This window comes from Centroberyx gerrardi, chromosome 3, assembly GCF_048128805.1.
Source record: "Centroberyx gerrardi isolate f3 chromosome 3, fCenGer3.hap1.cur.20231027, whole genome shotgun sequence".
In the NCBI taxonomy this organism is placed as follows: domain Eukaryota; kingdom Metazoa; phylum Chordata; class Actinopteri; order Beryciformes; family Berycidae; genus Centroberyx; species Centroberyx gerrardi.
Genome location: NC_135999.1, coordinates 14,446,625 through 14,473,543, shown reverse-complemented (window position 1 = coordinate 14,473,543; position 26,919 = coordinate 14,446,625). Strand labels below are relative to the sequence as shown.

The 26,919-nt window shown below is 43.1% G+C and overlaps 1 protein-coding gene across 5 annotated transcripts in view; it reads left to right on the top strand.

The window, feature by feature from the left end:
• Positions 1–26,919, top strand: part of lrba (LPS-responsive vesicle trafficking, beach and anchor containing) — a 193,755-nt gene that overhangs the window by 136,696 nt on the left and 30,140 nt on the right. For all 5 annotated transcript variants that reach the window (XM_078289964.1, XM_071923412.2, XM_071923411.2 and 2 more), the window contains 7 exons: positions 3,554–3,671; positions 3,904–4,006; positions 5,870–5,985; positions 6,252–6,364; positions 11,886–12,026; positions 14,678–14,797; positions 18,250–18,402. In XM_078289964.1, coding sequence (XP_078146090.1) covers positions 3,554–3,671; positions 3,904–4,006; positions 5,870–5,985; positions 6,252–6,364; positions 11,886–12,026; positions 14,678–14,797; positions 18,250–18,402 — 864 coding nt within the window. The remainder of the gene's footprint in view (positions 1–3,553; positions 3,672–3,903; positions 4,007–5,869; positions 5,986–6,251; positions 6,365–11,885; positions 12,027–14,677; positions 14,798–18,249; positions 18,403–26,919) is intronic.

The following is a 26,919-nucleotide window of genomic DNA, read 5'->3' as shown; positions in this document are numbered from 1 at the left end:
GTTTCAATTAAATTTCATTCATGTCACTATATCCAACAACGTTCCTCCACTTGACACTACCCATGTTTCTAAAGAGGCTGTGGTTGGTGAAGGAGGCTGGGTTGGGGTGTGTGGAATGGCAAGGGTGATGGAGAGGGTCCATTGGCAAGGACTGTCTGCAGATTCAGTGGTGGAGGTTTTTGTGTGTGTGTGTGTGTGTGTGTGTGTGTATGTCTACACACCGTAGCCACAGTCACCCGGTCCCTCTTCATGTGTCCCTCTTCATTCTCCAGTCTTTTGGGCATCTGACAGAGACAAACGACAGTGCTTCAGAAATGAGCAGCAGCCCGGCACACAAACAGGTTGAAAGAGGAGGGAGGGAGAGGGAGAGAGAGAGAGAAACCATTGCAATCAAGACTAGTTCCTTTGTTTTCTGTTTGGCTGTGTCCTCTCGCGTGACACTTTGAAATTGATCTTGGGACGTACCAGACCTGAATCAATGGATATCGTTCCACTTGAAATGAGCATCAATAAAACCTTGCTTTATACTCAACCAATCAAGTTGGCATATAAGCTCCTGATTCCTTTGAAGCTACCCTTGTGGAACCTTCCATCCTCTCAGCCGCTATATCATTTCATTTTGGTTTTTACCATTTTTAAACCGAACAACCTTGTTTCCTTGTAAAATGTAAATGGTCCGTAACACCTGCTCGATCTTGGTTTTGCCAGTTTTTAACTTATCACCTAGCTTCTTTGCTTTCTCTGAATATTCTTTTTTTTTGTACTACCTCCATCTCATTCCCATCTCTTCATATACTAGTGAGCCTGACTGATCCAGCTCCATCATTACTATCTATCACAGAGGAAGCCGGCGCAGCCATAACTCCAGCTCGGACAATAACCTCTACACCACTGTAATTTGTCCAGACGTGGCCAGAGCAGCCAGAGCATTACAACATGGATAGTTTATCATGCTCCTTGTCACCCACTCAGCTTTTTCATCTGCAAGGGAAAGGGCGCCGGCAATAGCGACAATGATCTCGGGAACGCAGGGAGCTATTTACAGGAGGGCGTTCCGCGAGATGCATCGGTCCAGGGAAAATATGATATCTGGCTGCCGCCGCTACTGTCGTATTTATCAATGGAATCGGAGAATGCCGCTTCATCAATTTGGCCCTGGGCAACTTCTTGACATCCGCTGTGAGGTCTCAGAGTATACTCCTGGGGATGAAATGAGTCAACCACTACCTTTTGGAGGTGAAAGGTTACTCTCACAGCATCCACTCATCATACACCTGAAAATGGGAATTTCATTTTTGATCAGATACTAGGAAGTAGCTGCACTTGAAATGAAATTGTATTAAAAGTTCAGGGTCAGGGGATGGCAGGCAGTAGGATTTAGGCAGGTTGCTGACATGTTAACCTGATAGCCACCCTGTCTTCAGTGGGAGTAGAGGAATCAGACTGATCGCCTGTCCCAGCCTGTTTGTCATCAGAACTCACTCATCACAACTGGAAAACAGGCTCGAATAGACAGGAGGCAAGCACAGCTTTTCCATTTCCCTTTTTTAATGCCATGATAAAATTGAAATTGTACAGTTAAAAATACAGTCTTCCAATTATCAATCCACTAGATGGGGAAAATGTAAAATTATTTAATTGTAAAAATTAATGCTGAATTCAAGCCCTGATCTGAGTATATCAAATATGGCTAAAGGTTCATAAATTTAAAGTTTGACTTCAAGATGAAAATCATCTTTTTACAAATTTAAGGTCTGACCATAACTCAAAACGCAGATCTACTTTATCTTTTACTCACAATATGTATGTGATCAAACATTTTAGAGATTTAAAACTGATTCTGAATTCAGATACTGTTTATCTCTGTTTTAGAGCCCATTCAGTCAATTTGAGAATTAAGAAATGCATGCATTGTTATGATGTCTGACTTACTGTGGCAAGCCTATTTTTTTTAGAAACACTTACATTAAGAAATGGCCCTTTTCCCTGCCTTCCCTTTTTAGCTGTGTTGGGCCTATGGATTGTTGTCTTGATGTGTGCATGATGTAATTTTTACTTATCTATTTTTTACCACTAAGATAGAGTTGCTTGCATCAACCTTTTTGTTAGTCTTTTTGCCTACTTTAGTATAGAATGTGAGTGAATGATCAGAAAAGAAAACTGATAAATTATGATTAAATTAACATTTTTGTTTACGCTGTTGCACCTCATGCAAAGACATCAGTTTGCCTTTTGTAATACATTTGCCTGGATAGAAAGTGTTTTTATGTATTTTGCTCTTGCGATAGCAGCACCATTTTTGTGACAGGGTTGCTATGGCTACAGGCTGATGGTAGGCTGGTGCCGTCGTCTCGGGCCCCTGTTAAGGAAGGTAGGAGGCTGGCGGACGCAGCCCCAGCCAGCTTCTCCAAGCCGCTAATCCACATTTAATTGAACTCCAGAGACTTTGAAGTGAGTCTGCGATGCAGGCAGGTCTAATTCCTCAGAGAGAAAGAGAGAGAGAGGCTGTCCTCTGCTAAAGGCCTCAGCTGGTCCCCTCTGCTGTCCCCTTCCTTTAATGAGCTCCTTGAAGCTAACACGAGGCCTAGCTTGCTAGCTCACATTTGAATATTTTTGATTAATACCACAGCCTCTGAACCGTGCTGTGACAACCTAAAGTGACCTTTTTCCCTTCCTACCACATCCCTAACCACCCTCCGTCAGTTAAAACCTTTGAAACAAAAAGGAGAAGGTGAAACAAAAGCCTAGTTAACAAAGCACCGCTAAGTGGGCTAGTACCAAAGCTAAATACTGGATTAGTAGGAGTATGAATCACTGGGGCAGGGCCAGGCATCTGGGTCTGTCAGGCGCTATGACAGCCATCAGAACAAGTTACTCTGACAGCCACAGCAATTTCCATGGGGACAGATTAGGCTCAACTCATCGAAGCATTTTTAAATCTGGAGCTAGCTAACATAATGCTGTTTAGCCCATGTGTCAGTGACCTCTGTGGAATTACAGAAAATAGTCTAATCAGTTGTTTAGCATAAACTAGCCCCCTAATCTCACACTAATCCTTTCACTTGTTCCTTCAAGTCTAACTATTGCTATACCTAAAAAAAAAAAAGGCACACTATTTTCTTGACTTGCTTGTGCCTATCTCTTAAAAATCATATATTGTAACTTCCTGATATGCCTCTGTAGCTACCCGCGTTCTGTAACACTGATTAGCTTTTAGTGAACTAAACATTTCCCATCACTCCCTCTGGCTGAATAGCGCTCATTCTCTCGCTGAAGGAATCTCTTTTTCATTGAGGCTGATCAATATAAGACATTAATCGTACTGTTCAGGACGACGTGCCATCAGAGTGTGAAAAATGAGCTAACGTGGCCTTCTCTCTCTCCCCTCCTGTTCTTCCCATCCCTTCCCCTCTTTTCCTTTCCTCTGATCTTCGTTGTCCTTCTCTGGTTTCTTTCTTATATTCCTTATTTTATTTTTTCTCATTGTTTCCTTTCCTTATTCCATCCACATCCCTCCTCCTTTCGCTCTCTCTTTTCCTGGCCTCTCCTCCAGATTCTGGCCTATACAGAGGGTCTCCATGGAAAATGGCTTTTCACGGAGATCCGCGCCATCTTTTCCAGACGCTACCTACTGCAGAACACAGCGCTGGAAATCTTCATGGCCAACAGAAGTGAGATGTCACCCATTTTTACCTATATGCAACCATTTAACCTTGTAATTATAACCTTGGTGCATATACATGTGCATACAAATTCCTTCTGTACCTTTAATGTTGTCAAGTTTCTTATTGAATAACACTAGAGACACTCATCAAGATCTGTTGAGCGGCAATGTGTTGATCTGATGTTATATGAGGGAAGAAGATGTGTGATATAGCCAGGTGGTTCTCTCTTCCTCTACAGCGGCAGTCATGTTCAACCTCCCAGATGCAGCCACAGTCAAGAAGGTGGTCCACTGTCTTCCTCGTGTTGGAGTGGGAACGAACTTTGGCCTTCCACAGACCAGGTTAGACACACACTTACACACAGACATACACAGTCACACTTTATGTGGCTTATGGCTTATGGCCTGCACTCAGATTTTTGTCAGTTGATGCTAAACGTTCTCTGTGGATTCCTAGCTGTTCTGCACCAGCACATGAAAGTCATGGAAATACAATAAGTCATGGAAAGACAAAGGGGAAAGAGGGAGTGAAATAAAATAGAAGTGGAGAAAGTACCATAGGACATAGCACATGGTTGTCACTTTTACACCTTAAAATTGGAAGGCTGTTTTTTTCTTTATCCATCTTCTCTCTCTTCCCTGTTCCACATGCACAAACAAACACACTGTGCAGAGTGGTCACCCATCCCTCCATCCCTCCCACTCCCTCCTCACCCTCGCAGCATAATTGGCTTCACACAAACACAGTCCGGTTCATTTATTTATTCCCATCCTTGTGAAGCAAATAGTTGCTAGTAAGCCTGCAGGGCACAACCCCTCCCCTGCCCTCCCCCACGTTGCTCCTACTCTGTCTGGGCCTCGCCAGAGCCAAGCCCAGCCTGGTTGCTGCCATATCTGGTCCCAAGCCAAGATCCAGTGGAAATCGAGGGAAATTAAAGTAGTTCTCAAAGAGTGTTCTGGTGCTTTTGAGGGAATATTTTTGGGAAATAATGATACATTTAGCTAATGGTTCAGTTTGCTACACAATACTGGGTTCACAGTTCCATATTATCACAATATATATTTTTAAGAGTAAGTTTTTGGGCATTTTTGCCTTAATTAGATAGTTCAAAGTAGAAAGACAGGAAAGATTGGGAGAAAAAGATGGGAATGACATACGACAATTTTGAGAAACACAAAATGCTACACATAGCACCTTTTAAGAGTGAAGGCCATGTGATCAGTCTGTGAGTAAGAAAGCACATTCAGTAATGAGTCAGTGTGGATGTTGGAGAGCGTGGGTGAGAGAATGTGTGTATGTTTGTGTTGGGATCATTACTCAAGGCAGTTTGCAGGCCAGGGACACCTTGCCTCTTTGACCTGAGGACAGCCGTACAGGGCAGTTCAGTCTATGGCTCATACCAACACAACCCATATAGCCAGCACAACACATAACATTGCTTTACCAGAGTGCTACAATAATTTCACAACCACATTTCATCAACCATTTAATCTTATATAGCTCAAAATTTGATATAATCCTTCTACTGCCAGACAATCTTGCCAATACCAAGCACCTGCTGTCTTAAGATCATCAAAACCTTTCCTACTCCTTATCAAATGGCCACATTCAAATGTGCACAATTGTGATGTGTTATAGAGGTGCTTCAGAAATGCAGAAATACACAAAGAAAGTATGTTAGCACACATTATTGCTCGGTGACAGTGAAGAAAATCCGCATTAGTGTGTCGTGTGATAAACTCGTATTTGGAAAGGTCGTATTTTCACTTTTGAGAGGCCTAATGACTATAATCTCACACCCTGACAGTGATTAATTCCATCATTTTCCTTTGTTTTAATTGGATTGGGGGTCATTTGTATTTGTCCCACTGCATACATCATGCTCTGGGGCCTGTATGTGTGTGCGCACGTGCACACGAGTATGTGTATTCAACCCAATTTATTGCATATTTTTCTTCCTAATTAGCAAGACCTTAAGTTCAATAAATATTTCATATAAGGACATTTGTATGACGAAAGTTTAATAAAGCCTAAGGCTTTTTTCTTCTTGTGATGTGTGGACTTGTCCCCACTGACTTTGTCACTGTACTCAGAATTTGTCCAACACACACCAGGGCAAGAACACCTGAATGCCCACAGGTATTTTAATATCTGTCATACTAAGACTCAGGCATCTGATCTCATCTCTGTGTTTTCCTCCCTAGACGGATCTCTCTGGCCACCCCTAAGCAGCTGTTCAAGGCCTCCAACATGACCCAGCGCTGGCAGCGCCGCGAGATCTCCAACTTTGAGTACCTTATCTTCCTTAACACCATCTCTGGTGAGGACACTGCCCAACACAGATATTGTGATGTTACTGCAGACAGTGGCGCAGACCTGGCATTAAAATAGGGCAATACAGGGAATGTACACACACCCCTCTGGACACTGTTACTTTTTACAGTTTCCAATACTTGAATAGTCATTGTGAGCATCATGTGTTGTCAGTGCTTGACGACATGATTAGTCTATTCTCTCCTTTGCTCTTTCTCCCTCTCTTTCTCTGTTAAACTTCTTCTCTCCCCGCTTTCTCTCTCCTTCCATCAGGCCGCACCTTTAATGACCTCAACCAGTATCCAGTCTTCCCCTGGGTCATCACCAACTATGACTCCGAAGAGCTGGACCTTACTCTGCCCAGCAACTTCAGAGACCTGTCCAAGGTAAGACCCTCCCCTCCTTCACTAGTCTTTTTCCTTATCCCCAAGAGAGGGAGGCTAGTGACGATGTGGGAAGCATCATGTGTGTGTGTCTGTGTGTATGTGTGTGTGTGTGTGTCGTTCTCCTAAGTCCATTTAGTGGCCGTGTAATTGCCATTGATCATAGTTTAGTGAACCACCTCTTTAATCACTGGTGGCTGATTGCTATCTTTACACAGCTGTAGGGGCTTTCCCCCTTAGTCGATTAGTCAGCTATTCGGTTGTTAGGGTTTAATGTTGAGAATGTAAGAATTATTTGTTGATTAGTGTTTAGTCTTAGTTTTTTTCTTTTTTTTCTTTTTTCAATAAAATTATTAGTATCTTTCTGACATCACACATACAATGGTAAACCTGATCTAATGATCAGTTTGCATAGTTTCATATATTTGCAGTGGGACAATATTGTGAGAGAATCAGTTTCGCAAATTTGTCAGTGAAATGGTCTGTGTGACTAGAAGTTGACTTAAGAAATTTCTTTAGTTGAGGGAAGTGCGACCCAGCAGCCCTTAAAGAGGGCATGAACCCTCATCTCACTTGCAGCCTCTGTTTTTCTCCACATTCTCCCTTTGTGACTTCCATTTTCATTTTTTAGTTGTCATTTTCTGGTCATAATTCAAAGTTCATAAATGATTAATTCTAGTTTGACCTCCCTTAACACCTTAGGAAGTAAAGGAATACTCCCTGGTAGCTCCAGGCATCAAGTGATTTGGCTTAAAACAATGAAACATATCTTAAAATGCTCCCTCATACATGAACACTCACACACACACACACACACACACACACACACACACACACACACACACACACACACCCCTCACAGTGCACCACCTCCAAACGCTTAAAATGCTTTAAAGATCCTCCTCCATAAATACAGACATGCAAGCATTCACTCACCTATTCACATATACAGTCACATGAACTCTCTCTCTCTGAGTATCTCTCTCACATACACACACACACTTACTCACACGCACAACACACACACATAAAACACAAAAACACACTCCAAAGCCTGCCAGTTCCTCTGCGTTGGACTGAACATCAATTGTGCGTAATGGTGTCCAGTGGTGGGAGGACAGAGGATTAGTTTTAGAGTGAGATGATTGAGCGACTGTCTAGCTGCTGGAACCAAAATGGCTGAATAAATCAGCCATGGAAACAAAGGCATGTGTTAATGGACAGGGGATACATTGGAGGAAACGCATTGCAGAGTTCCACCTAAGGGCATCCGTTCAGGTCCTGGGGCCATCCATGCTGAGGAAGAGGTGGAATTTTAGAGGTTCTCGTCTAGTGAGACAGAACGGCACATACTACACTTAGGCAAACAGTCATTAAAATACAGCATACCTTTTAAGTATATACACCACACACACACACCAACTACTCACACTTTCATTAATTCCCTTGTCATACTTTCATTAAACCCCCCAACAGTCAACACCTTGTCCCTCAGGTCTTCTCCAATCCTCCTTTCACTTTAGATCTGCTCCTCTTTGTCTCCATCCACTCTTTTTATCCCTCCCAGTGTAGCTTTCCCCCTCTGTATGAAGCTGTGTAATTTCTCTGTTTATTTGGCATCATGTTGCCCAGTAGGCTGAATCGTGACAGCCATAGTTGCCCCCCCAACACACACACACACACACACAGGCACAAATACACATAAACACACACACCCCACCTCCTTCACTCCCCTACCCGCTCCTCCCTCCCTCCCGCTCTTCTCCTTTGCACTGCCGTGGAGTTTGGACAGCTCAGCCTCTGTGCTCAGTCAAGCCTCCTAGCCCCAGGGACAAACTGAATGAGGGAGAGAGATGGGTGAAAGGAGGAGAAATAGAAAGACAATCAGAGGAGCAAAAGGAAGAGGAGGAGAGAGTAAGGGAAGGAGAACAACCTCGCTCGCCATCCCCTCCTCTCCATTCTCCTTGAAGAGCAGGAATAGCAGGGGAGAGAGGAAGAGGGGTGGGAGCGGGGCCAATCTTTATTACATCTGTTTTATTCATGTTGTTGACACGGGTGTGATATCGGTGTATGACCACTGGACCGTGGCAGACTGCAGTGTCTGGAAAAGGGCAAGCAGCGCCGCGCAGCCGCCCCACTCCACCCCCCGCAATCACCCCCACCTCCCAATCATTTGTGCACTGCGTGTTTCTTTTGTTTGGGTCCTAATGTTTTCCGACCCCCACAGTTTAGTTTGGCGCAGCATGTCTGTCTCTGCATCTCTCACCACCTTGCTTTGGTTTTCTCTGCCCCTCTATTTTCCTCACGCTTTGTTTTTCTCCATATCTTTTCCATTCTCTACCCCTTTTTCTTCCTCCCTCCGCTTGTCTCTCACTCTGTGTCTCCCTGCTCTCCCTCCTCCTCCTCTTTCTCACCCTCCATGTCTCTCTTATCCACCTCTCATGTCATGTCGGCGGTTGTCTCTGATAGAAACAGGTCATTTGAGAAGCCTCCAGTGACATTGAGAAGCCAAATTGCCATGAACGTGTGTGTGTGTCACACACTGTCATCATCCCCGGCACAACAGAGGCCACACAGAATTTATGTTCCCTTTCTGCCAGAGCCATTCTGACCCCAGGGACTTTCTTATCATAAACTCTAACCTCAACCTGACATCAAACGCCGACCCCCGAGATAACATTGTAGTCACGATAAGCACACACTAGACCAGACTGCAAGTGCTGTAACTCTGCAATGGTTTTCCCTCCATCCTTCCTTTCATCCACATTCTACACATTATGACAATTTTTCCCACAAAAGTACACTTCTGTCCTTCTACATATAGATCAGAAACTGTAGGATAAGTATAATTGGTTGATTGGATCAAACAGTTCCACATGTTAGAGTGCAGATTTCACATGTAGAGTCTGTTTGCTGTGGCGTTTTTAATGAAGCAATTGTGATGGATGCCTCAACAAACAATTAAAAGTGGTGTTAACCTCCATAGATTAGGCAGTCTGTATTTGCATGGCAACAGAAATAGCAAGGCTTTATTGGGTGTTCCCTGTACCTATGTGCTATAACCTACTACTCACAGCCAGATCAGCTAATGGTGTATTGATTTCACCATACGCGTCCCATATGTTTATCCCCCAGGCCCTCCACACCATTTTCACTGTTTAAATAGGACATTATACATAAACACTCCTTTCAAAAGGCTCTTTTGATTTATGACTCAAAGCCCTAGTGATGCTCAAATTGTCGGTACGCCATTATACTTCATCACTGGTGACCCATTATTGTTCTAAAAGCAAAGTAGCACCGGATAATGTTAATATAATAGTTCTCAGAAAGATCCTTATTGCTCCTTATGGCAATGTTTTTCTCCGGGTGTACACATTTTCACAATATTTTTGCTCTCAACCTGAAGCTAATTTGGCAGGGAATTGAGTTAACTTATCTAACAAATTTACTTTGGAGGATATTGCAGGGAAGTGGGAACGGTTTGGCAGCATTACATAGCCAATAACCTGTATTATACATTTTTCCAGTATAACTTCCAGTATAACTCCAGTATAACTTGAATCCTTTGGTCTATGCATGTTTTGTGTTCCAGTTGTTTTGCAGTTTGAGATGTTTAGGAGTTGAACTTGATTACTAATAGTCAGTGTACGAAGTAATTTGATCTGGTTAGGGATATACTTTGCTCTTCAGTAAATGTTTTAAGCATCAACTCAACTCTATTACCCCTGCTTTAGTTGTAGTGACTGTAAGTATTTCTTGTGAATTTCACATCACATTAGCTTTACAATGGCTCTGTAACACCATCTCAATCTCCCCTCTTGATGAATAACTGATTAAAACTAATCCAAGATTAAAGCTCCAATGTTTACCTCTTCAAAGCCCCAGCACGAGCTCGTTCCGTGGCTTACTCTCCAGTCTAATTAAAACTACGGGATTGGTTCATTTATCTGAGTGCTCATCAGAGCGCTATTCGCTGCCACAACATATTAGGCCAATCTGTGGCGGGGCGGCGGCAGGCGTTCCATCAGCGCACTGGCGGGTACTCTGGTCTGATGTACGGCGCCGTCACCGCCACTCTGTTGTAGCTACTGCAAGCTGAGAGCGCTAGCCCCACAGTAATTTACAGCAGTAAACAATGTAGGGCTCACACACACCAACAGCCCCCACATGCACTCACACACAATTCTCTCTCTCTCTGTCATTGTGGCACTCTCAGTCTTTTTTTTTTATTTTATATGCCTCCTCTCCCTTTTCTTTTTTTAATGAGCCGACTGTTATTAGGGCTATAAATCAGACCAATGGGTGTGATGTATAATTCACTGTGTGTACTCACCCACCCCCAGTGGCCCTGAGGAAGCCCACAGTGTGTCACTGTCAACGCAGAGCTGCACAGTGTGGCGGCATGAGGCACTATGCATTTTGCCATGTAAATTCGCACACCCTGGGTGATAAAAGTAGCCACACTCATGCGCACCATTTACAAATACTTGAAAAAAATACGCAAACGCTATACAGGGAAAGCAACCTATTATTCTAGATTTCTTTCGTCTTCTGCACAAGCCCTCTATGCATCACTCCCAGCACACACACACATGCACAAACACACACACACACGTGCGCGCCACACGTACACAAGCATGCCCCATTACACCCACACAAAACAGTAGCAGCAGCACAGATCAATATCGAAGCCTGGCCCTGGATGAGTCTTTCTGTGACAGGCACCCTATGATATGAAAGAGATCCAATTGATCCACACCATTCTAGACCCTCATCCTCAAAAGGCCATCATTCCATTACCATTGATCTGCTGTGTGTGTGTGTGTGTGTGTGTGTGTCTGAGGGAGATGGAAGAAGGGCGGGGGGGAGGATTTGAGGGAATGAGGCACAGCCAGCGGAAGACTAATAAAAATTGAACCAGCCTGAAAGTGATTTCTATAAATGAGTATTTAAATAATAGCCAAGCCCCATAGGGTTATTGGTTTTTGGAGAGCAATGGAAAATTAATGCAACTTAACCATTTTTCTGGACTACAAAAGGGCTGCTGACCAGTGTATTAGTTACAGATTAATAAAAATAGAAATTAAAGGAACCCACAACCTTGCTATTGATATTCCTACTAGGCCCTCTTTCATTGAAACACATTAGTTTTCTCTGACAGACTACAGCTGCAGGGGCTCTTTTTCACAGCCTCTAAAAAGCACTCTGTGGGAAAGGATTGATCTCTGTCTGAAGGGAAACATCATCTAATATTCATTTGAGATTGCACAAAGGTTACCAGCTTCATTTGCCCTGCACTGCTATGCTGCAAAGTGTGCTCCCTGAATGTGTTGAGTATAAATGAAGTATCGCCTCTCTGCTTTCCCTTTGCGTTCTCACTCGTCTCTCTCTCATTTCTCATCTCTATCCTCGCTTTTTTTGTCACTCAGCTGGAAGTTAACAGTTATTTTTGCTTTTTTTGAGCATATGTCAAAATATATTCTGTATGTTTTATATAAATGTACATCAAATTTCTCTACAGCCCATCGGTGCTCTGAACCCCAAGAGGGCGGCATTCTTCTCAGACCGCTATGAATCCTGGGAGGATGAGCAGGTTCCCAAGTTCCACTATGGCACCCACTACTCCACCTCCAGCTTCACCCAGATGTGGCTGCTGCGTATCGTAAGTCATCATCCTCTACAATATTGGCCTCCATTGTGATTGATTCACTCATTCATTGTAGTATACATTTTTCAACCACTTGTTCCTCAGCTAACAGTTACATTCATTTAAAGTTCTTAAGATTAAATTGCAAGCAGTAGCTTTGAAGAGGGTGCAATATAGGTTCAAATGTACACTACCAGTCAAAAGTTTTGACACACCACATTTTTCTTTATTTTTACTATTTTCCACATTTTAAAATAATAGTAAAGACATCAAAACAGATGGAATTATGCATGCAGTGACCAAAAAAGTGTTAAACAAATCAGAACTATCTTTTATTTTAGATTCTAGTAGCCGCCCTTTGCCTTGATGGAAAGGCAAAAGGCTTTGGAAAGAAATTCATACATAGGCATCAACTTCACTATTTACAGTATATTTGTTGAGGAAACACATTTCACGCATTTAAAGGATAAGGCCGGTGTTTTTTAACGCATTGCTTACCGTCAACAAATCCTATGAAAATAACAAAATCAGCAATGATTTTGTTTTGCCAACAAGTCTCGTCCATGTAGCCGGTGCCCAATGAAGCCATGTCCCAGCAGCCATAGAACTCCATTGTATTAAAAAAACGATTAAAAACACGTCAAAGAGCCATGTCGTTGCTCTGGGCAACATATTTCATCATCACGATGCACCGGGCCAGCCGACTTTTTCCTCAAACAACTTAATAAGCCGGCTGTAAACACTTTGCGATCTCAGGAAAGTAGTTCTGTAGCACCGAAAATAGTCCCCGGCGTAATGAAGAATTTGTTCCCATTTGAATTTGATTTGGTTATAACTACAACAGCCTGACTTTTCGTGGTAACAGTTAGCGATTTTTAAAATTGAAACTATGTCTTTGTGAGCTGTATTTCAAGGTTTTTAGCTTACAATTGGAGCCAATGACTTCCGGGTTGACGGCTAAAAACGGTACGTGGGAAGTCAGAAAGTAACGGGAGTAGAGCAAACGCATTGTTGATTTTGTTATTTTCATAGGATTTGTTGACGGTAAGCAATGCATTAAAAAACACCGGCCCTCAAAATGGCTTTAAGATGATGAAAAACATGCATTTAGTGAGGTGTCTCGAAACTTTTGTGTTTATTAGCATATACATTATTTACAAATAAAAATCATTATTCATTTGCAAAGTTGCAAATTGTTATTTGTATTACAATATTAATTAAATTAATTAAATTAAATACATGAACATGACAATATGTGATCAACTAATTAGGACAACCTGCACTTATACTGTAGTTGCTGTTACCTCTTGAATTAATAGCACAGCCCATAAGCCCGACACTAGCTGTAAAAAGGCCAGTTTCATTCATTTTTATTGCAATATCCTGAAAAAAATATATACATATGCATGGGAATATGTGTAGCCAACTAATTTGTCAACCCATTTTATTGAATCATTTATTATATTCATTATTTGTTTTTTGGAGTGTCATATTGTTAGTAATTGCTATAATTAGGCCCTGGCTCGACAGAGACAAGTTGATTCATATTCAAATTAAAATTATATACCAATATCTACATACTAAATATTGCATCACATATTGTTCCTGACTTATTACATGTTATTTATATATGTCGATGCCATATAATGAAACTGAGAAAAGTTGTACAATTAGATGTTTCTGTCATGAAAAATAAATGTTCACAGAATCTTAATATCTTTGAGGAATGGCAGGTATCACATGTGAATTGATCTGTTTTTGAAGAGCGTGTGCAGCGCACATCGTACACTGGAGTGCTCTATTTTGGAACCTATATTGGATACCATCAGTCTTTCTATACAACACTCAGGGGAGAGAGAGGTTACTAACTTCCTCCAACACGCAGTTTTCTCCTATTATTGTCCCAGTAGCTCACTGTCTCAGTGACTCCCAGTAGAGCGACCTCATTGATCCCTGCACATCATTAGCTGGCTTACTCTAAAGCCACTTTACCAAAAAGCCCTTGCTTATAAGTGTCACCTAGAGATCCAATGTAACCTCAGAGAATAACTGAAAATGGTCGGGGCAGCAAGTGCCGAGTTTTTTTGTGTATGCTTATTTTTGTGCATTCCATTTGTGACATTTTACAGAGTACTTAATCTTGTTCTGTTGTTTTAGCAGCATTGTGAGATAAAAGCTAGTTAAACTCAGACATTTTTGAATTTTTTTTACAAATGAGGCTTATGTCATTTTAGGCTGGCTTTAATTGGCTGTCTACAGTATTAGGCTAGTAGTCTGTAGTTGTAGCGCAGCAAATTGTGTCCATGTCACTTGGGGGTTGTTGCTTTAGAGAGACGGCTATTGATCTGTCCTAACAAGATTAAACATGATTAGAAATGCATCAGTAGCATGCGTGCATGGGCTTTATTACCTCACTGGGATTATTGCTATTTCATTTTATGTTATTTTTGGATTCCAGTTTGTGAAAGGGTATGTGACAAGAGTTGAGTTCAGTTGAACTCTGTCGACATAGTGCTTTTATTAGATCACAAACATCAAAGACCTCCATTGTGTATTTTTTATTGCAAGACAAGGGATCTTATTTCAGTGTTCACAGTAGATATTGCCAAGTGCAATGCTAGAAATCAGACCTCAGATTGAGCAATTTTTTTTGTTTTAATCCACAGGAGCCTTTCACCACGTTCTTCCTTAACTTCCAAGGAGGGAAGTTCGACCATGCTGACCGTACCTTCTCCTCAGTGTCCCGGGCCTGGAGGAACTGCCAGAGAGACACCTCTGATGTCAAGGTACTGTACACACACACACACACACACACACAGACAAGCGTGTGCACACACACTCACACACCCCATGGAATGACTTAACAAGTTCCTTTTCCTTTTGAGATCGTTGACTAGTAACAAGGTTCGAAGCCAAAGAGATACAGGACAGAGCACTGTAGAAGAGTAAATCCCTATCCAGCATCTTTGCAGACAGAAAAAAAAAAAAGATTTCAAAAGAGTAATGTCCAGTCACTACCAATCATTGTCCCTCTGCAATGAAAGCTTCCTGGACTTCTGATCAAAGCGGTAGACTAATCCTGATCTGTCCCAGCCGTCCGTCTCGGATTCAGTCAGCTATAACCTGGACTTGAATCCCTGCCCACTGGGCCCCCAAACTGTGCTGAGCTTTGGGCTTTGCCCTGCAACAGCACAGGTCATACTCATACTGAGGGCCTTAGAAACCCCAGTGCAGCCCTAAACTGCCCTCTTAAAACATTTACAGCTACAGTCAGCCATTCTATGTCAAAGCTGGCTTTGGCCTGGTCTCCTGGCACCGGGTCACTGGATGGGGGAACAGTGGTGGTGTTGGGGGTTTTGACGCTTGATTGCGTTTACCACCCCCCACCCGCCTCCCCCCGATAAAACATATGGATTGTGTTACCGCATAGCTAGCCAGCGCTTGATTGCGAAAGCCCAACAAGAGCCCTCGTTTGCTCTCTCAGTCTAGACCTGTCAATGTGGATCAAACTGTGAGAGCTCAACTTCAGATCAAAACAAAGGGGAAATCTGGACCACATCACTCTGCTTCCATGTTCAGTTTGAATATTTAGCATATTTTGAATGAAAGTCCATCGACTTTATCCACTTGGATGCACGCATTCATCTTGTAGGCAAAGGCGGAATTAGCGACGAGATGTATCAATTTAGTATGCTAAGTACACCATTTAGCTTTAGCGTTGGTGCCATTGATAGCAACCCTCTGTCCCTGCTAGAGGGCAAAAAGCCTCAGTGTTTTCATACCCCACTGGTAAAGAAGGGATGATAATAGGTTACAACACCCAGATCCAGTGTGTCTCTAGCCTGGGTGACGCTAGCATGACCTCCGGGCCCCAATCCCCTGACCTCCAGCCTCAGCCCAAAGGCATCAGAGGGGGGCAGGAGAAGAGAGAGAGAGGTTAGAGGTAGCAACAGTGGAAGTGTAGCGGGGGAGCCCAGGGGCCAGAGCCCCTCCAGTGACCCATGACAGGACAGGATTGGGGATCAGAGGGGCTGGCCTCTGACCAGGCCAGAGCAAAGGGGCCACTGCACATAATGGTTCATGCAGAGCCGGCTTGAGTGTTGGGGAGCACAGCCCTGAAGGTTTGTTGGAGTGTGTGTGTGTGTGTGTCGGTGTGTGCGTGTATGTGTTTGCGTGTGCACACATACACACACATACACACACACCTCAGACTGGACAAATTTACAGCAGGCTTCAGCCAGTGAACCTGGGTGAGCTGGAGGCCTCGTTAAGAGGTTGACCTTTAGTTTTAGGTCAGGTTTTGTGGAGTGGAGAGATTTCAGAACTGAGGAAGTGCCTTGTTGTTTTAAGCCAGTGTGTTTGCTTGCTCATTTGATTAGACCTTTTCTCCCCATTGATGAGAGGTGGATACTTTGTGTGGATAGTCTGAGACATAAAACAGAGAAAAAAGAGACATATTTGAGCATATTTGAGTATATTTTGGAGATCTTTGAAAGATAATGTTGCATATGACCTTTACATGTGCAGGCTGCTGAACATTCCCGTAAAAACTTAAACCTGCTACAGTGAGTCACAAGTTTTACCATGGGAGTATTTGCATGCTGCCATCCTGTCATCCATGCTGCCAGCCTGTTACAGACACATTAGGGCATGTCAGCTTGGTGTTTGACTGTGGTCTGGTCATCTCTGATGTCAGACTGTCAACCTCTCTGTATCTTACTGTCCTTCTCTAGAGGACCAGTCAGCGCATGTAGTCACACTAGCTTTACTCACAGACAACAGGGCTACCTTCAAATCCCAGCAAAACCTAATGTATATCTGACGTTGGATTTTGATCATTCAGTCCAGATGTTAAAAACTAGGGTCCTTGACTAAACACACCATGACATCCAGCTGTGTTTTATAGTTGAATAAAACTAGAATTACCATGCTACCATAGACTAGTCTTGTATATATGTATGCACTCTGTTTATACACAAATCATCCCCATTGCCCCATTGCTGTGTCGGAATGAAGCCATGCTTTATGTATTATACATGTTAGGTTGGTGGGCAAACACAGTATATTACAAGCTGTAATGTAGACAATTAAGAGCACAATTTACTTTGTGTGTCCTACTTTCTCTTTGTTATGGACATGAGGGAGCCAAGAATTGAGATAGTTCAGTATGTGCTTACATCCTGGAGTCTTGTCAGCAGGGAGACATCCACAGTAATACAGTTTGGGTCTGGAGGATGGCATAGATTTATCTACACATCGTTTAGCTCAAACTCAATCTTAATGTTTATGCTCATTCACATTGTGGCAAGTTATGCTTTGTTAAGAATGAAGAATGGTTAGACACAAGGGGTAACATCTCCTGTCATAACTGCATTTCAGTTCACAATCCTCAATCTCCACAATTTGAAAATATGCTATTTGGAGACAGCCAAATAAAATTGTCATAGTTGGGAAAGAATTTGGCTGACTGTGTCTTTCTCTGTTGAGTAGAATGGGGAAAAAAAGCTGAAACAGTATTTTTTTTTTTTTCTGCTGCTGAGACTCAAACAAAGAAAACAAGTACATCAGAACAGTGGAAACCACAGCTGAGTGCTCACTCTGAGGTTTTTGACATCTTTTATAGTGGTGTTGCACAGTAGCAGGCAGCAGACAAGCAGTCGGAGATGTAATTTCCATGAGTAATCGTACGACTCAAAAAACACCACTGTCTGCCTGTTGTGACACACACAGACACACACATACATACACACACACACACACACACACACACACAGACACACACAGAGCTATCTCTAAATGAATTATGAATTGGATTTATACAGGGATCTCTCTCTCTCTCCTCTCTGTTCTCTACCCCTCCTTTAGCTCTCCTTCTGTAAAATGTTGCTGCTCTCTGGGGCTTGTTCAGATATATTCTAAAAGGCCTTCACTAGTCACATCTTTCCAAAGCAGTCTCCCCAGTTACTAGGGCTGGTTGGTGATTTATCCGAGCCTTCTGCGGTTTCACTGTTATCTGAGCTTCATTCACGTAAACAGCGTATCGTCTTGCCCCAAAACCAAGCCTGTGACACTCGTGTAGATGAATTCTAATTGCCACAGATCTGCATTACATCATGAGAAATGTTGATGGAATCGCCTCTTATAAAACGTTTTAATTCGGCTTGTTTATTGTTGTGTAGTAGTGATGTAATTGACCAGCGTGTAAGATTATATGTCTGTCTGTGCTGCGCCCATGCAGGAGCTGATCCCAGAGTTTTACTACCTCCCAGAGATGTTCGTCAACGCCAACGGCTACAACCTGGGGGTGATGGAGGACGGCACCGCGGTCTCTGACGTGGAGCTGCCGCCCTGGGCCAAGAGCCCGGAGGAGTTCGTACGCATCAACCGACTGGTATGACACGTGCACAGTACAAAGTAGCATAAGACACACACAGACGTACAGTACATGCATGCACACTTATGGGCATGGGCAGTAGAGAGGTGTAATGAGCTTTGTTGGTGAGCATCCCCCCTGCTGAAGTGTCCTTGAGCAAGACACTGAATCCCTACCGGCTCCAGGAGTGCCGTTCTCCTGCAGGGATCAATAAAGTATCAATATTATTAGTATTTATTATTATTATTATAGAGTCATGCAACTCTGTCTATTTAGTAGCTACTCAAGTGTCACACACACATACACACGCACACACACATTCCTCTCTCTTCCTCATATGTCATATAAGCCCGGCCGTCTGAAGTCCTGTCAGAAGTCTCTCCCCCCTCCTTGCGCTAGCTTAGCAGGAAATGCTAATGCAAAGAGACAGTGTTATTTCCTGACCGTCTCACAGCTCTTCCTGTTACCTGAGCCTCCCGCTCCTCCGACATGCCCCGGCTCTCTGATTGCCGCGCCGGCAAAGTAATCTAACATCACCTCACCTCCTCCCTCTCTGCGTGCATGCTTGCTTCTGGTGTGTGTGTGTGTTTGTGTGTGTTTGTGTGTGTGTAGAGGGATGATGCAGTATCCTGTTTCTGATCTCCCCTTCCTGCCCCCTCAGCCCAAAGCACAAACGCTCTGTGTATACTCATGTTGGTTGTTGTCAGACTTTACTGTCATATTTTCATAGCAGACGTTCTCTCCTCTTCCATACACACTTTGGGAAGCTAAGGTAGCGCTTTTGATCAGATTACCTTGCTCTGCTTTAGAAGGTCAAAAAGCAGCAGATAGATTTACGGTTTCTGTTGTGTCTTGCTGGAATAGCTTGTCATGGCTATTTGCAGTCCTTCATCCTCAAAAAGTTGTTGAATTTTATTAAAGACTCAAAGGACAAATGTAAAAAAGTAGATTAAATCAAAACTTTGGGCATAATGGATAATGTATATTTTGCAGACTTAAGTGTTAAAAATAACACTCTCCCTGTTTGATTTTGATTTCTTTCACTGGCCACATTTCTACTCAATCACTGTTTTGGGTAGAAGCAGATATAGCTTCCTTTGCAGTGGGTGCCCAGTAGTAATGGGTGCTGATGAGGTTGTGTGTGCTCTGTGACCTGTGTAGTCGTGTGGTGGGGTGTGTTAACCAGCCTGCTGATATGACCAGGCCCCTATCATTAATCACACACTTCTTTCTCTACGGCTGTCAGCATGGTCTAGTCCAGGGTGGGTGTGTAGGGAGGGATGCTGGTTGTGGTGGCGTCTTATTTTGGCAGAGAGTCATATTAAACTAAACTATACTGTACTCATACACACAGTGTGCAGTGTTGTATCCAGTCAGACCATTGAAGCCTACTGTTAATTAGTGCTTATAAAGGCATACAATGGTTGACTTCTTCACTGTCATCTGGGAAAGCAGTCTAACATCTCCCCAGCTCCAGTGTATGTGTGTGAGAGTCTGTATGAGAGTGTGTGTGTGTGTGTGTGTGTGAGAATACATAAGAGTACATACTGTATGCTAACCCTATTGTATACAGTTCAGTATTTTATTAATTAAATGACATAAATCTATACAGGACATGACACTCTCTACATGCTAAATTAAATATGTGTGTTGTCAAGTTTTGTTGTTTTCCTTGTGATTTCACCGTAATAATTAATTTTCCTTCTTTAGTTCTGTTCTCCTGAGAAATACTTCTTTAATATTCAGAAGTACAACATACTAGCATTTTAACCATACTTAATTTGGAGAATATTTTTGTATACATAAAAAAACTTTCAGAATAATTCCACTGAAGAAGCCTACTTGTTAGCATGTGTGTGTGACTGTGCTTAGTGCTGTTACAGCAGTGTCTGTTTCCATTGGACTATATTGCTAGTGCAAGCGTGCCAATCTCATCTACCACTGCGCCCTGCAATTCCCTTGGTTTTGTGCCCCATTTAGTACCGCAGCGGTAATTTGGACTTATCCGAACGGTCTACACACATACACAGCTACCTGCTAGTTACTGCTTTCAGATCGATAAAACTCCCGTCTTTTGTTTCTCGGTCTACTGTGTGCAAATCCAGAGATATTGATCCAGCGTACAGCCAAGCCCAGCAGGCAGACAGATCTAGGTGCGGAGAGGCTCATAACGAGCACAGTAAAGCACAGGCTCTCCAGAGCATCACAGGGGGACTGACAATGCGAATATCTGCATCATCCCAGCACAGACACATAGGCTTACACATCACAGCATCAATACACTAAGACCCCCCCTCCCTCCAGTTTACAGCAGTGGGAACAATGGAAGCTCCATGTTCTCTCTTCTCTATGTAAGTAGTAGCTTTCCTTCTGACATCTCAGATTGATCCATCCCTAATAGTGGTGGTCACACATCATTAATATATTTTTTTATGCAGTTATAATTGGTCATGCAAAGAAGAAAGTCGAGAGTATGTTTTCTCATGGTGTGATAACTTTTCACACACTGTCAGTGTAAGATTACAATGTTTCTCTTGTATAGTGTCACCATCCTAAGAGGCCCAGTTGTACTGTGGTACATGTACAGACAGACAGAAGGGGAGAGACAGGGGAAGGGAGGGAGGACAGGAGGAATAAAGGGAGGAACAGGCCGAGGAAGAGATAGAGGGAGGGATGTGTGGGTGGACGGGTCTGTGGTCATGACAGATAGCTGGCATTAGAGGGTGTCAGCTGGCAACTGTGGTACTGTCGGGAGAGAGATGAGCAGAGTGGTGAGGAGAGAGGAAGAGTGAAGGAGTTAATGGGCTGTTTGGCTCTCTTTAGCTTGTCTGCTGCTAATGGCCTAGCAACACAAGGATAGACAGCAGGAGAGAACACGCACACACACACACACACACACACACACACACACACTCCTGCTGTCTCCACTCTGGTTATGAGCCCTAGATGATTAACAGCTAATTAGGGCCCAATCTGGGAAGGCCATTAAAAGCCCCTCACAGTAAAGGATTGTGCTGCTGTGCAAAACGGCAGCTTGTTTTTGTTGTTGTGTGAGTGAGAGTTGCATCATTGGTAATAAAAAAGAATTCAACGGAAAATCGAAATATGATGTCAGATTTTAGTCTGGTTTGTATTGCTGTGCATTTGGCAGTGTCATAGTCAAGTTCATAGTTAATGTTTAGTAAAGTAGTGTGTTGTATAGCTCTGGAACAGCATCACTTCACTGTGTGTGTGTGTGTGTGTGTGTGTGTGCGTGCCTACACAGCTTTTTGTTTGACCTCTGACTTGCACAGTGCTGAGGATTCATAACCTCCATTTTAAGTACATGCGTTTAGGATGTGCTGAGGATTAGTTGGATTTTAAACAGACTCACTGGAGACAAACCATCTCAATACCTCAAGACAAGCATGCGCCTACACTGAAGCGCCACAGTATACTTAGACGCTTGCTTGTAGAGACGCACTCCCTTTTTCTTTCATTGTCCACTACATACACACACACACACAGATGTACACACAGAGACTCTGGGGTCTCGCTGCGGTGTGCCACAGAGATCAGGGGCTGCTTGTTGTTTTTACCAGGGGGTCAAAGGAGAGGTTAAGAACTTGATCCCTCCTCCAGCAGATAACTAGATGTCTCTGGGCACTGTCAGGCTCTCTGACATTCCACTATATATGACCACATCTCACTTCTCAGGTCTGCTAACCATTAGTGGGATAGCAGGTGATCGTGTGCATGTCTGTGTTTATGTGTGCGTAAGTGTGTGTGCGCTTAGGTGCACATCTGTGTTTACCTGTGCTGTCATGTGCCTAGGCAACCTAAATCCTGGTGTGCTGTAGTAGCCATCACCTACTGTCAGTAGTCTAATGGCAGACTTGTTCAGCAATAAGCATAAGAGGCTGTGCAAATCACTGTAAAGCACAGCCGTGTGTAGCTTGTTGTCTTTTAAAAACTGCAGTAAGACATCACTGTAATAAGAAGAGAACGCACATGTTCAATACATCTTATATTCTAATTCAGTGGAAATATAATTAGAAGAATTAAATATTATTCTTACACCAAGGAATATATTTCTTGAACAGGAGGGAACCAACATGGTTGCTTAGTGACACAAAAGTACAAAAGTAGTTGTGAGGGCTGATTTTCCGTGACTGTTGTGTGGCCACAGGTGTCCATTTATCCAGTCTTTTACAACGCAGTGGAAAGTGACTTGGCCAATCAGAAGTGAAGACCAGAACTACCCGTTTTTAAATTATGTTTTCTTTCCATTAAAGGTGGGGATTTCATTCACTGTGAAGCCCATTTGAACCGTACAGGGCCCGTTTTCTGCTGTACTGTAGTTCAGATGTTTGGTTCCTCTCACTCATCTGTCCTGTTGTAGTGCTGCTGACAGACCAGCAAACCACACACATGGGAGAGAAGAGCAGCACATTAGGATCCCTCTTTTTCCCCTTTTAAAGAGTGTGCTCACTCAAAGCAGTGACAGAGACATCAGCTAAACTGCTCTCACAGAGGGAGAGAGAGAGACTTTCCTCTTGTTGAATGGGTACAGCCAGTTGAGTGATGGTTCAGAAGCTGATACTGAGACAGAGTTGACCACAGGTCACCACCACACATTTTATGGCCTTGCTGTAAGTACCCAAGACAACCCTCTTCAATGGAGTTACATAAAAGTTGCCAGTATAACTCTTTAAAAGCTGAGAGGTTACCAATACACAGTATATGATGTACCTAGCCCTTGTGCTATTTTTGGAGAGCACCTATCTAGAAACCTAGTTTGGATGTTAGGGTAAGCAGGTCTGTCATTGGGGTTATCATGTGGGCATCTCCAGTCACAGGTGTTTTGTTGATTTGTTGTTTGAATTAGATGTTAAATGTGTTGCAACATATTTCTTTGTTTGTTTGTTTATCTATTTATTTTTTTATTTTTACCTCCACCATGCAAGTTATGTTTTAGTTAGTTTGCTTGTCTGTCAGCAGGATGTCTCAAAAACCTATGAATGGATTTCAATGAAATTTGATTAACAGCTAGACCTTGAGCCAAGCAACAATTGATTAGATTTTGGTGGTGATCTGGATCTGGGATTTACATCATCAGACTATTATCTTTTTTTAGCCGTAACTCTAAAACTAACAGAGATGGAGACTTGATTCCAAATCCAATTCATTCCATTCAATTTAACTTAACATTTAAGTGATCGGAATGATGTCTTTCTTTCCAACAGCAAGTGTGAGAATTGTTCAGCATTGGAAGAGGCTTGTGCGCTCTGAGTGCCTTCTAGTTTAAGTTCATGATGATAATCCTCTGCAATGAACCACAATGATGATCTGTTTCATGGAGTCTCACGCTCGACCTTACAGCTGTTGTTGTGGTGACCCCACAGTAGTCTCCCCCACAGAGGTAAACATCTACATGGCTGCTCTGCGCTAACAGACAAATGTCATGTTAATGTGAGCCAAATCACCTTCCCTCTTGAACCCCATATACCCACCCTCTCACCCCCTGTGAAAGTCCTTCTCTGAAGTTTGTCAGCTTCATATGCTGACAGCCCTTCACACTTACGCAAAGTGCGGCAACATGTTGGACAAGTCCATTACCCTACCAGGTTATGATCAAGTGAGGGGAGGAGCGTTTTTTTGGCTGCTATTTTTTGCAATCTGATACAATTATTTACTAGACGGAGTATCGTGGCCATATATGAAAACACAAGTTATTTTTGCCTGCCTGCAGGATTGTCACGAGGGCTGTGCGAAGTGTTCATGCAGACATGAGGGAGAGAGGGGTACAAAAACGAGAGAGGGTCCCACATTTTTCCCACAAGTCACACAGCCAGACATCACAGCTCCCCAGCTTAGACCACCAGCTACATGAAGTCAAAGATCACGGCTGTTTACATTCACCTCTCATCCCGACAACACTCTCTGATCACACACCGGCTGGGACGCCCATAATGCCGTTCCCACCAGCGCACCCCCCATATCTTATTCCCTCAGGAACCCCATAGGAATTTATGTGTGAACTGAGGTAAACCGCTGCTAGGAACAGGCACTAACCACTAAGAGATACTTCTGCTCCTGCGAATGACTGAGTGAGTGAGAGACGAAGATAGCCTAGCCTAGCGCGGCCTTGCATAACACAGTTTAGCTTACCATGTTAGCCTAGTGCTAATCTATTCCCCTGGTGTCTCCACTGAAGGCCTTGTTGTGGGATGGGAACTGGCCTGTGGGGGGGTTATCTGGCTAATGTCAGGCAGCGCTCACTGTAGGGGTATTGTCATGCAGAAGGGCAGACATGTTTACTGTGTGCTCAGTGTTTTACGAGCTGTCCCCCTTCTCCCCCCCTCCCCTCCCCTCTCCTTCTCCCCGTACTCCTCTTCGTCCTCCTCTTCAATGACGTAATGGAGGAGGCTGATGAGAGCCTGAGAAATGGGATGATCTACTGCTGCTGACATACTCACTCACTAATGTTGTCCCTCTCCCTCTTTCCTGCTCTCCTCCACTCTCTCCTTTCTGTTTCTCACTCTTTTGCTCTCACCAAAGCCTGCTAAATGGCTTTTTTTTTGCAGCATTGTACTGCTTTCGCCCTCCATCACTCCAGTACGTTCTCTTTTTCGTCTCAAACTCTTAACCATCTGTGTTGTCGACTCTACTTCTCTTAAAGGATTCACACACATCTGTATTTCTAAAGCCTGTATAACCTGGCTTGATTGCCACCATATCATCCTGTCTGCCTTTTAAATTCTGTTCTATTATACTCTCATCGTCCAATTTATGCTTACTTCCTGTACAGGGTGAGATCATTTAAACTTCATATGCAAAAGCACAGCATATTATGCACTAACTAAAACCTAAAATTATTAACATATATTGCAACAATACAGTAATATAACAATATAATTAGCTTTATAATATCTAATATTATATACAGCATATAGTAACATAGATATTACATTGCTAATGCTATTGTTAATTATATTGTTCTGCTTATTTCTTTAAGTTGGATTTACCTTCTGAGGAACAGGGACACTTGGTGCCATACTTTCTTCTTTTTCTTGTTTTTACATGCATACCCACATGCAGACATGCACATCTAACCACACACACACTAACAATCTGCAGCTCCACACACCCATTAACCTCTCCTCATGAGCTAACTACACTCAAGCTGATCAGTGGAGTCATCCATCCTAATCATCCTCCACACCTTCAGACAGACAGAGAAACCCTCCGGTCCCTCCAGCCAACTCTACAATCATCTGAGACAACAATTCTCTCTGAACAGCTATCCAAATATCCCCCCATTCAGCCCGCTCTTAAGTCTTACTCAGTGGTCCTGTGTTTAATCAGCTCCGACTGTTGACCTAACTTTTACTCACCTGATCCTATTGTGGATGTGTCTTAATGGCGTTGGTGATGAATGTGCTAGCTTGTTATCCTTTCTGTGTGCAGGGCGATGGATGGTTAGATTCTCTGCAGGTGCTTGTTAGCAATTGTCGGGATTGTAGTAGACAGTTGCTAAATTGCTGTTTTCTCTTCTCATGTTAGTTTTTACTTTCATCCGTGTGCAATTTACTTCTTTTACATTTGTCATGACAAATTTCTTCTGGGGAGTATCCCAAAAAAACAAACCCCAAAACACAGTATTACTGTCGGCTTTGATGGAGTGTGTGTGTGTACGTGCATGTGTGTGTCTGTTTCTTTGTGTATTTATGCCTGCGTGTGTGTGTGCATGCATGCATATAGTTATTGGCATGTGAAAGGCAGCAAAGACAGATGCATGTGTGCAAGCGAACACACACACATCTGTATTTCTAAGGCCGATATAACCAGGCTTGATTGCCACCGTTATGGACATCATCCTGTCTCCCTTTTAAATGCCATTATATTCTCGTCATCTGGTTCATGTTACTTCCTGTACCTGGGCACGATCATTTGACCTTCATATGCATAAGCACAGCGTTATGCATGAACTAAAATCAAAAAAGAAAAGGCAACAAAGGCAGCTTCATTGCATTCTGAGTTTGAGTCAGTACCATTTGCTTCACCCAATATGTTTTACCTCTCAATCTGTATTGTTTACTCCACTGTCTGCGCTGTGAATCATACCACTTAGTGCATTTTCCCAGTCTACAGTATGCCATTTGTCTGACTAAGACTAAATCCACCATGACATGTTTGTTTTGGGGAGATATTTTCCCAATCACCGCTCATGCTGCTTCTTTTCACCCCACAACAAGATATTCTTGCTTTTTAAGTGGGTGAGGGATAACGAGAAAGATGGGAGGAGAGAGAGAAGTAGAGAGAGTGAGTGAGTTAGGGTTAGAGTTTCAGGTTCCACTTGCCAGCGAGTGCCTCTGTTGACCCATAGCCAGAACTCTCACAGTTGTGACCTATCTAATTAGTAGAGCAGGAAGGAGGGGGAGCTCCAGTAACACACACAACCCATCTGTGGTACTCTTGGTGTGTGTGAATATGAGAATAAAGGAAATGGTTTGTTAGCTCCACGGCTGCTCCGAGGCTCTCATTCCTTACGTC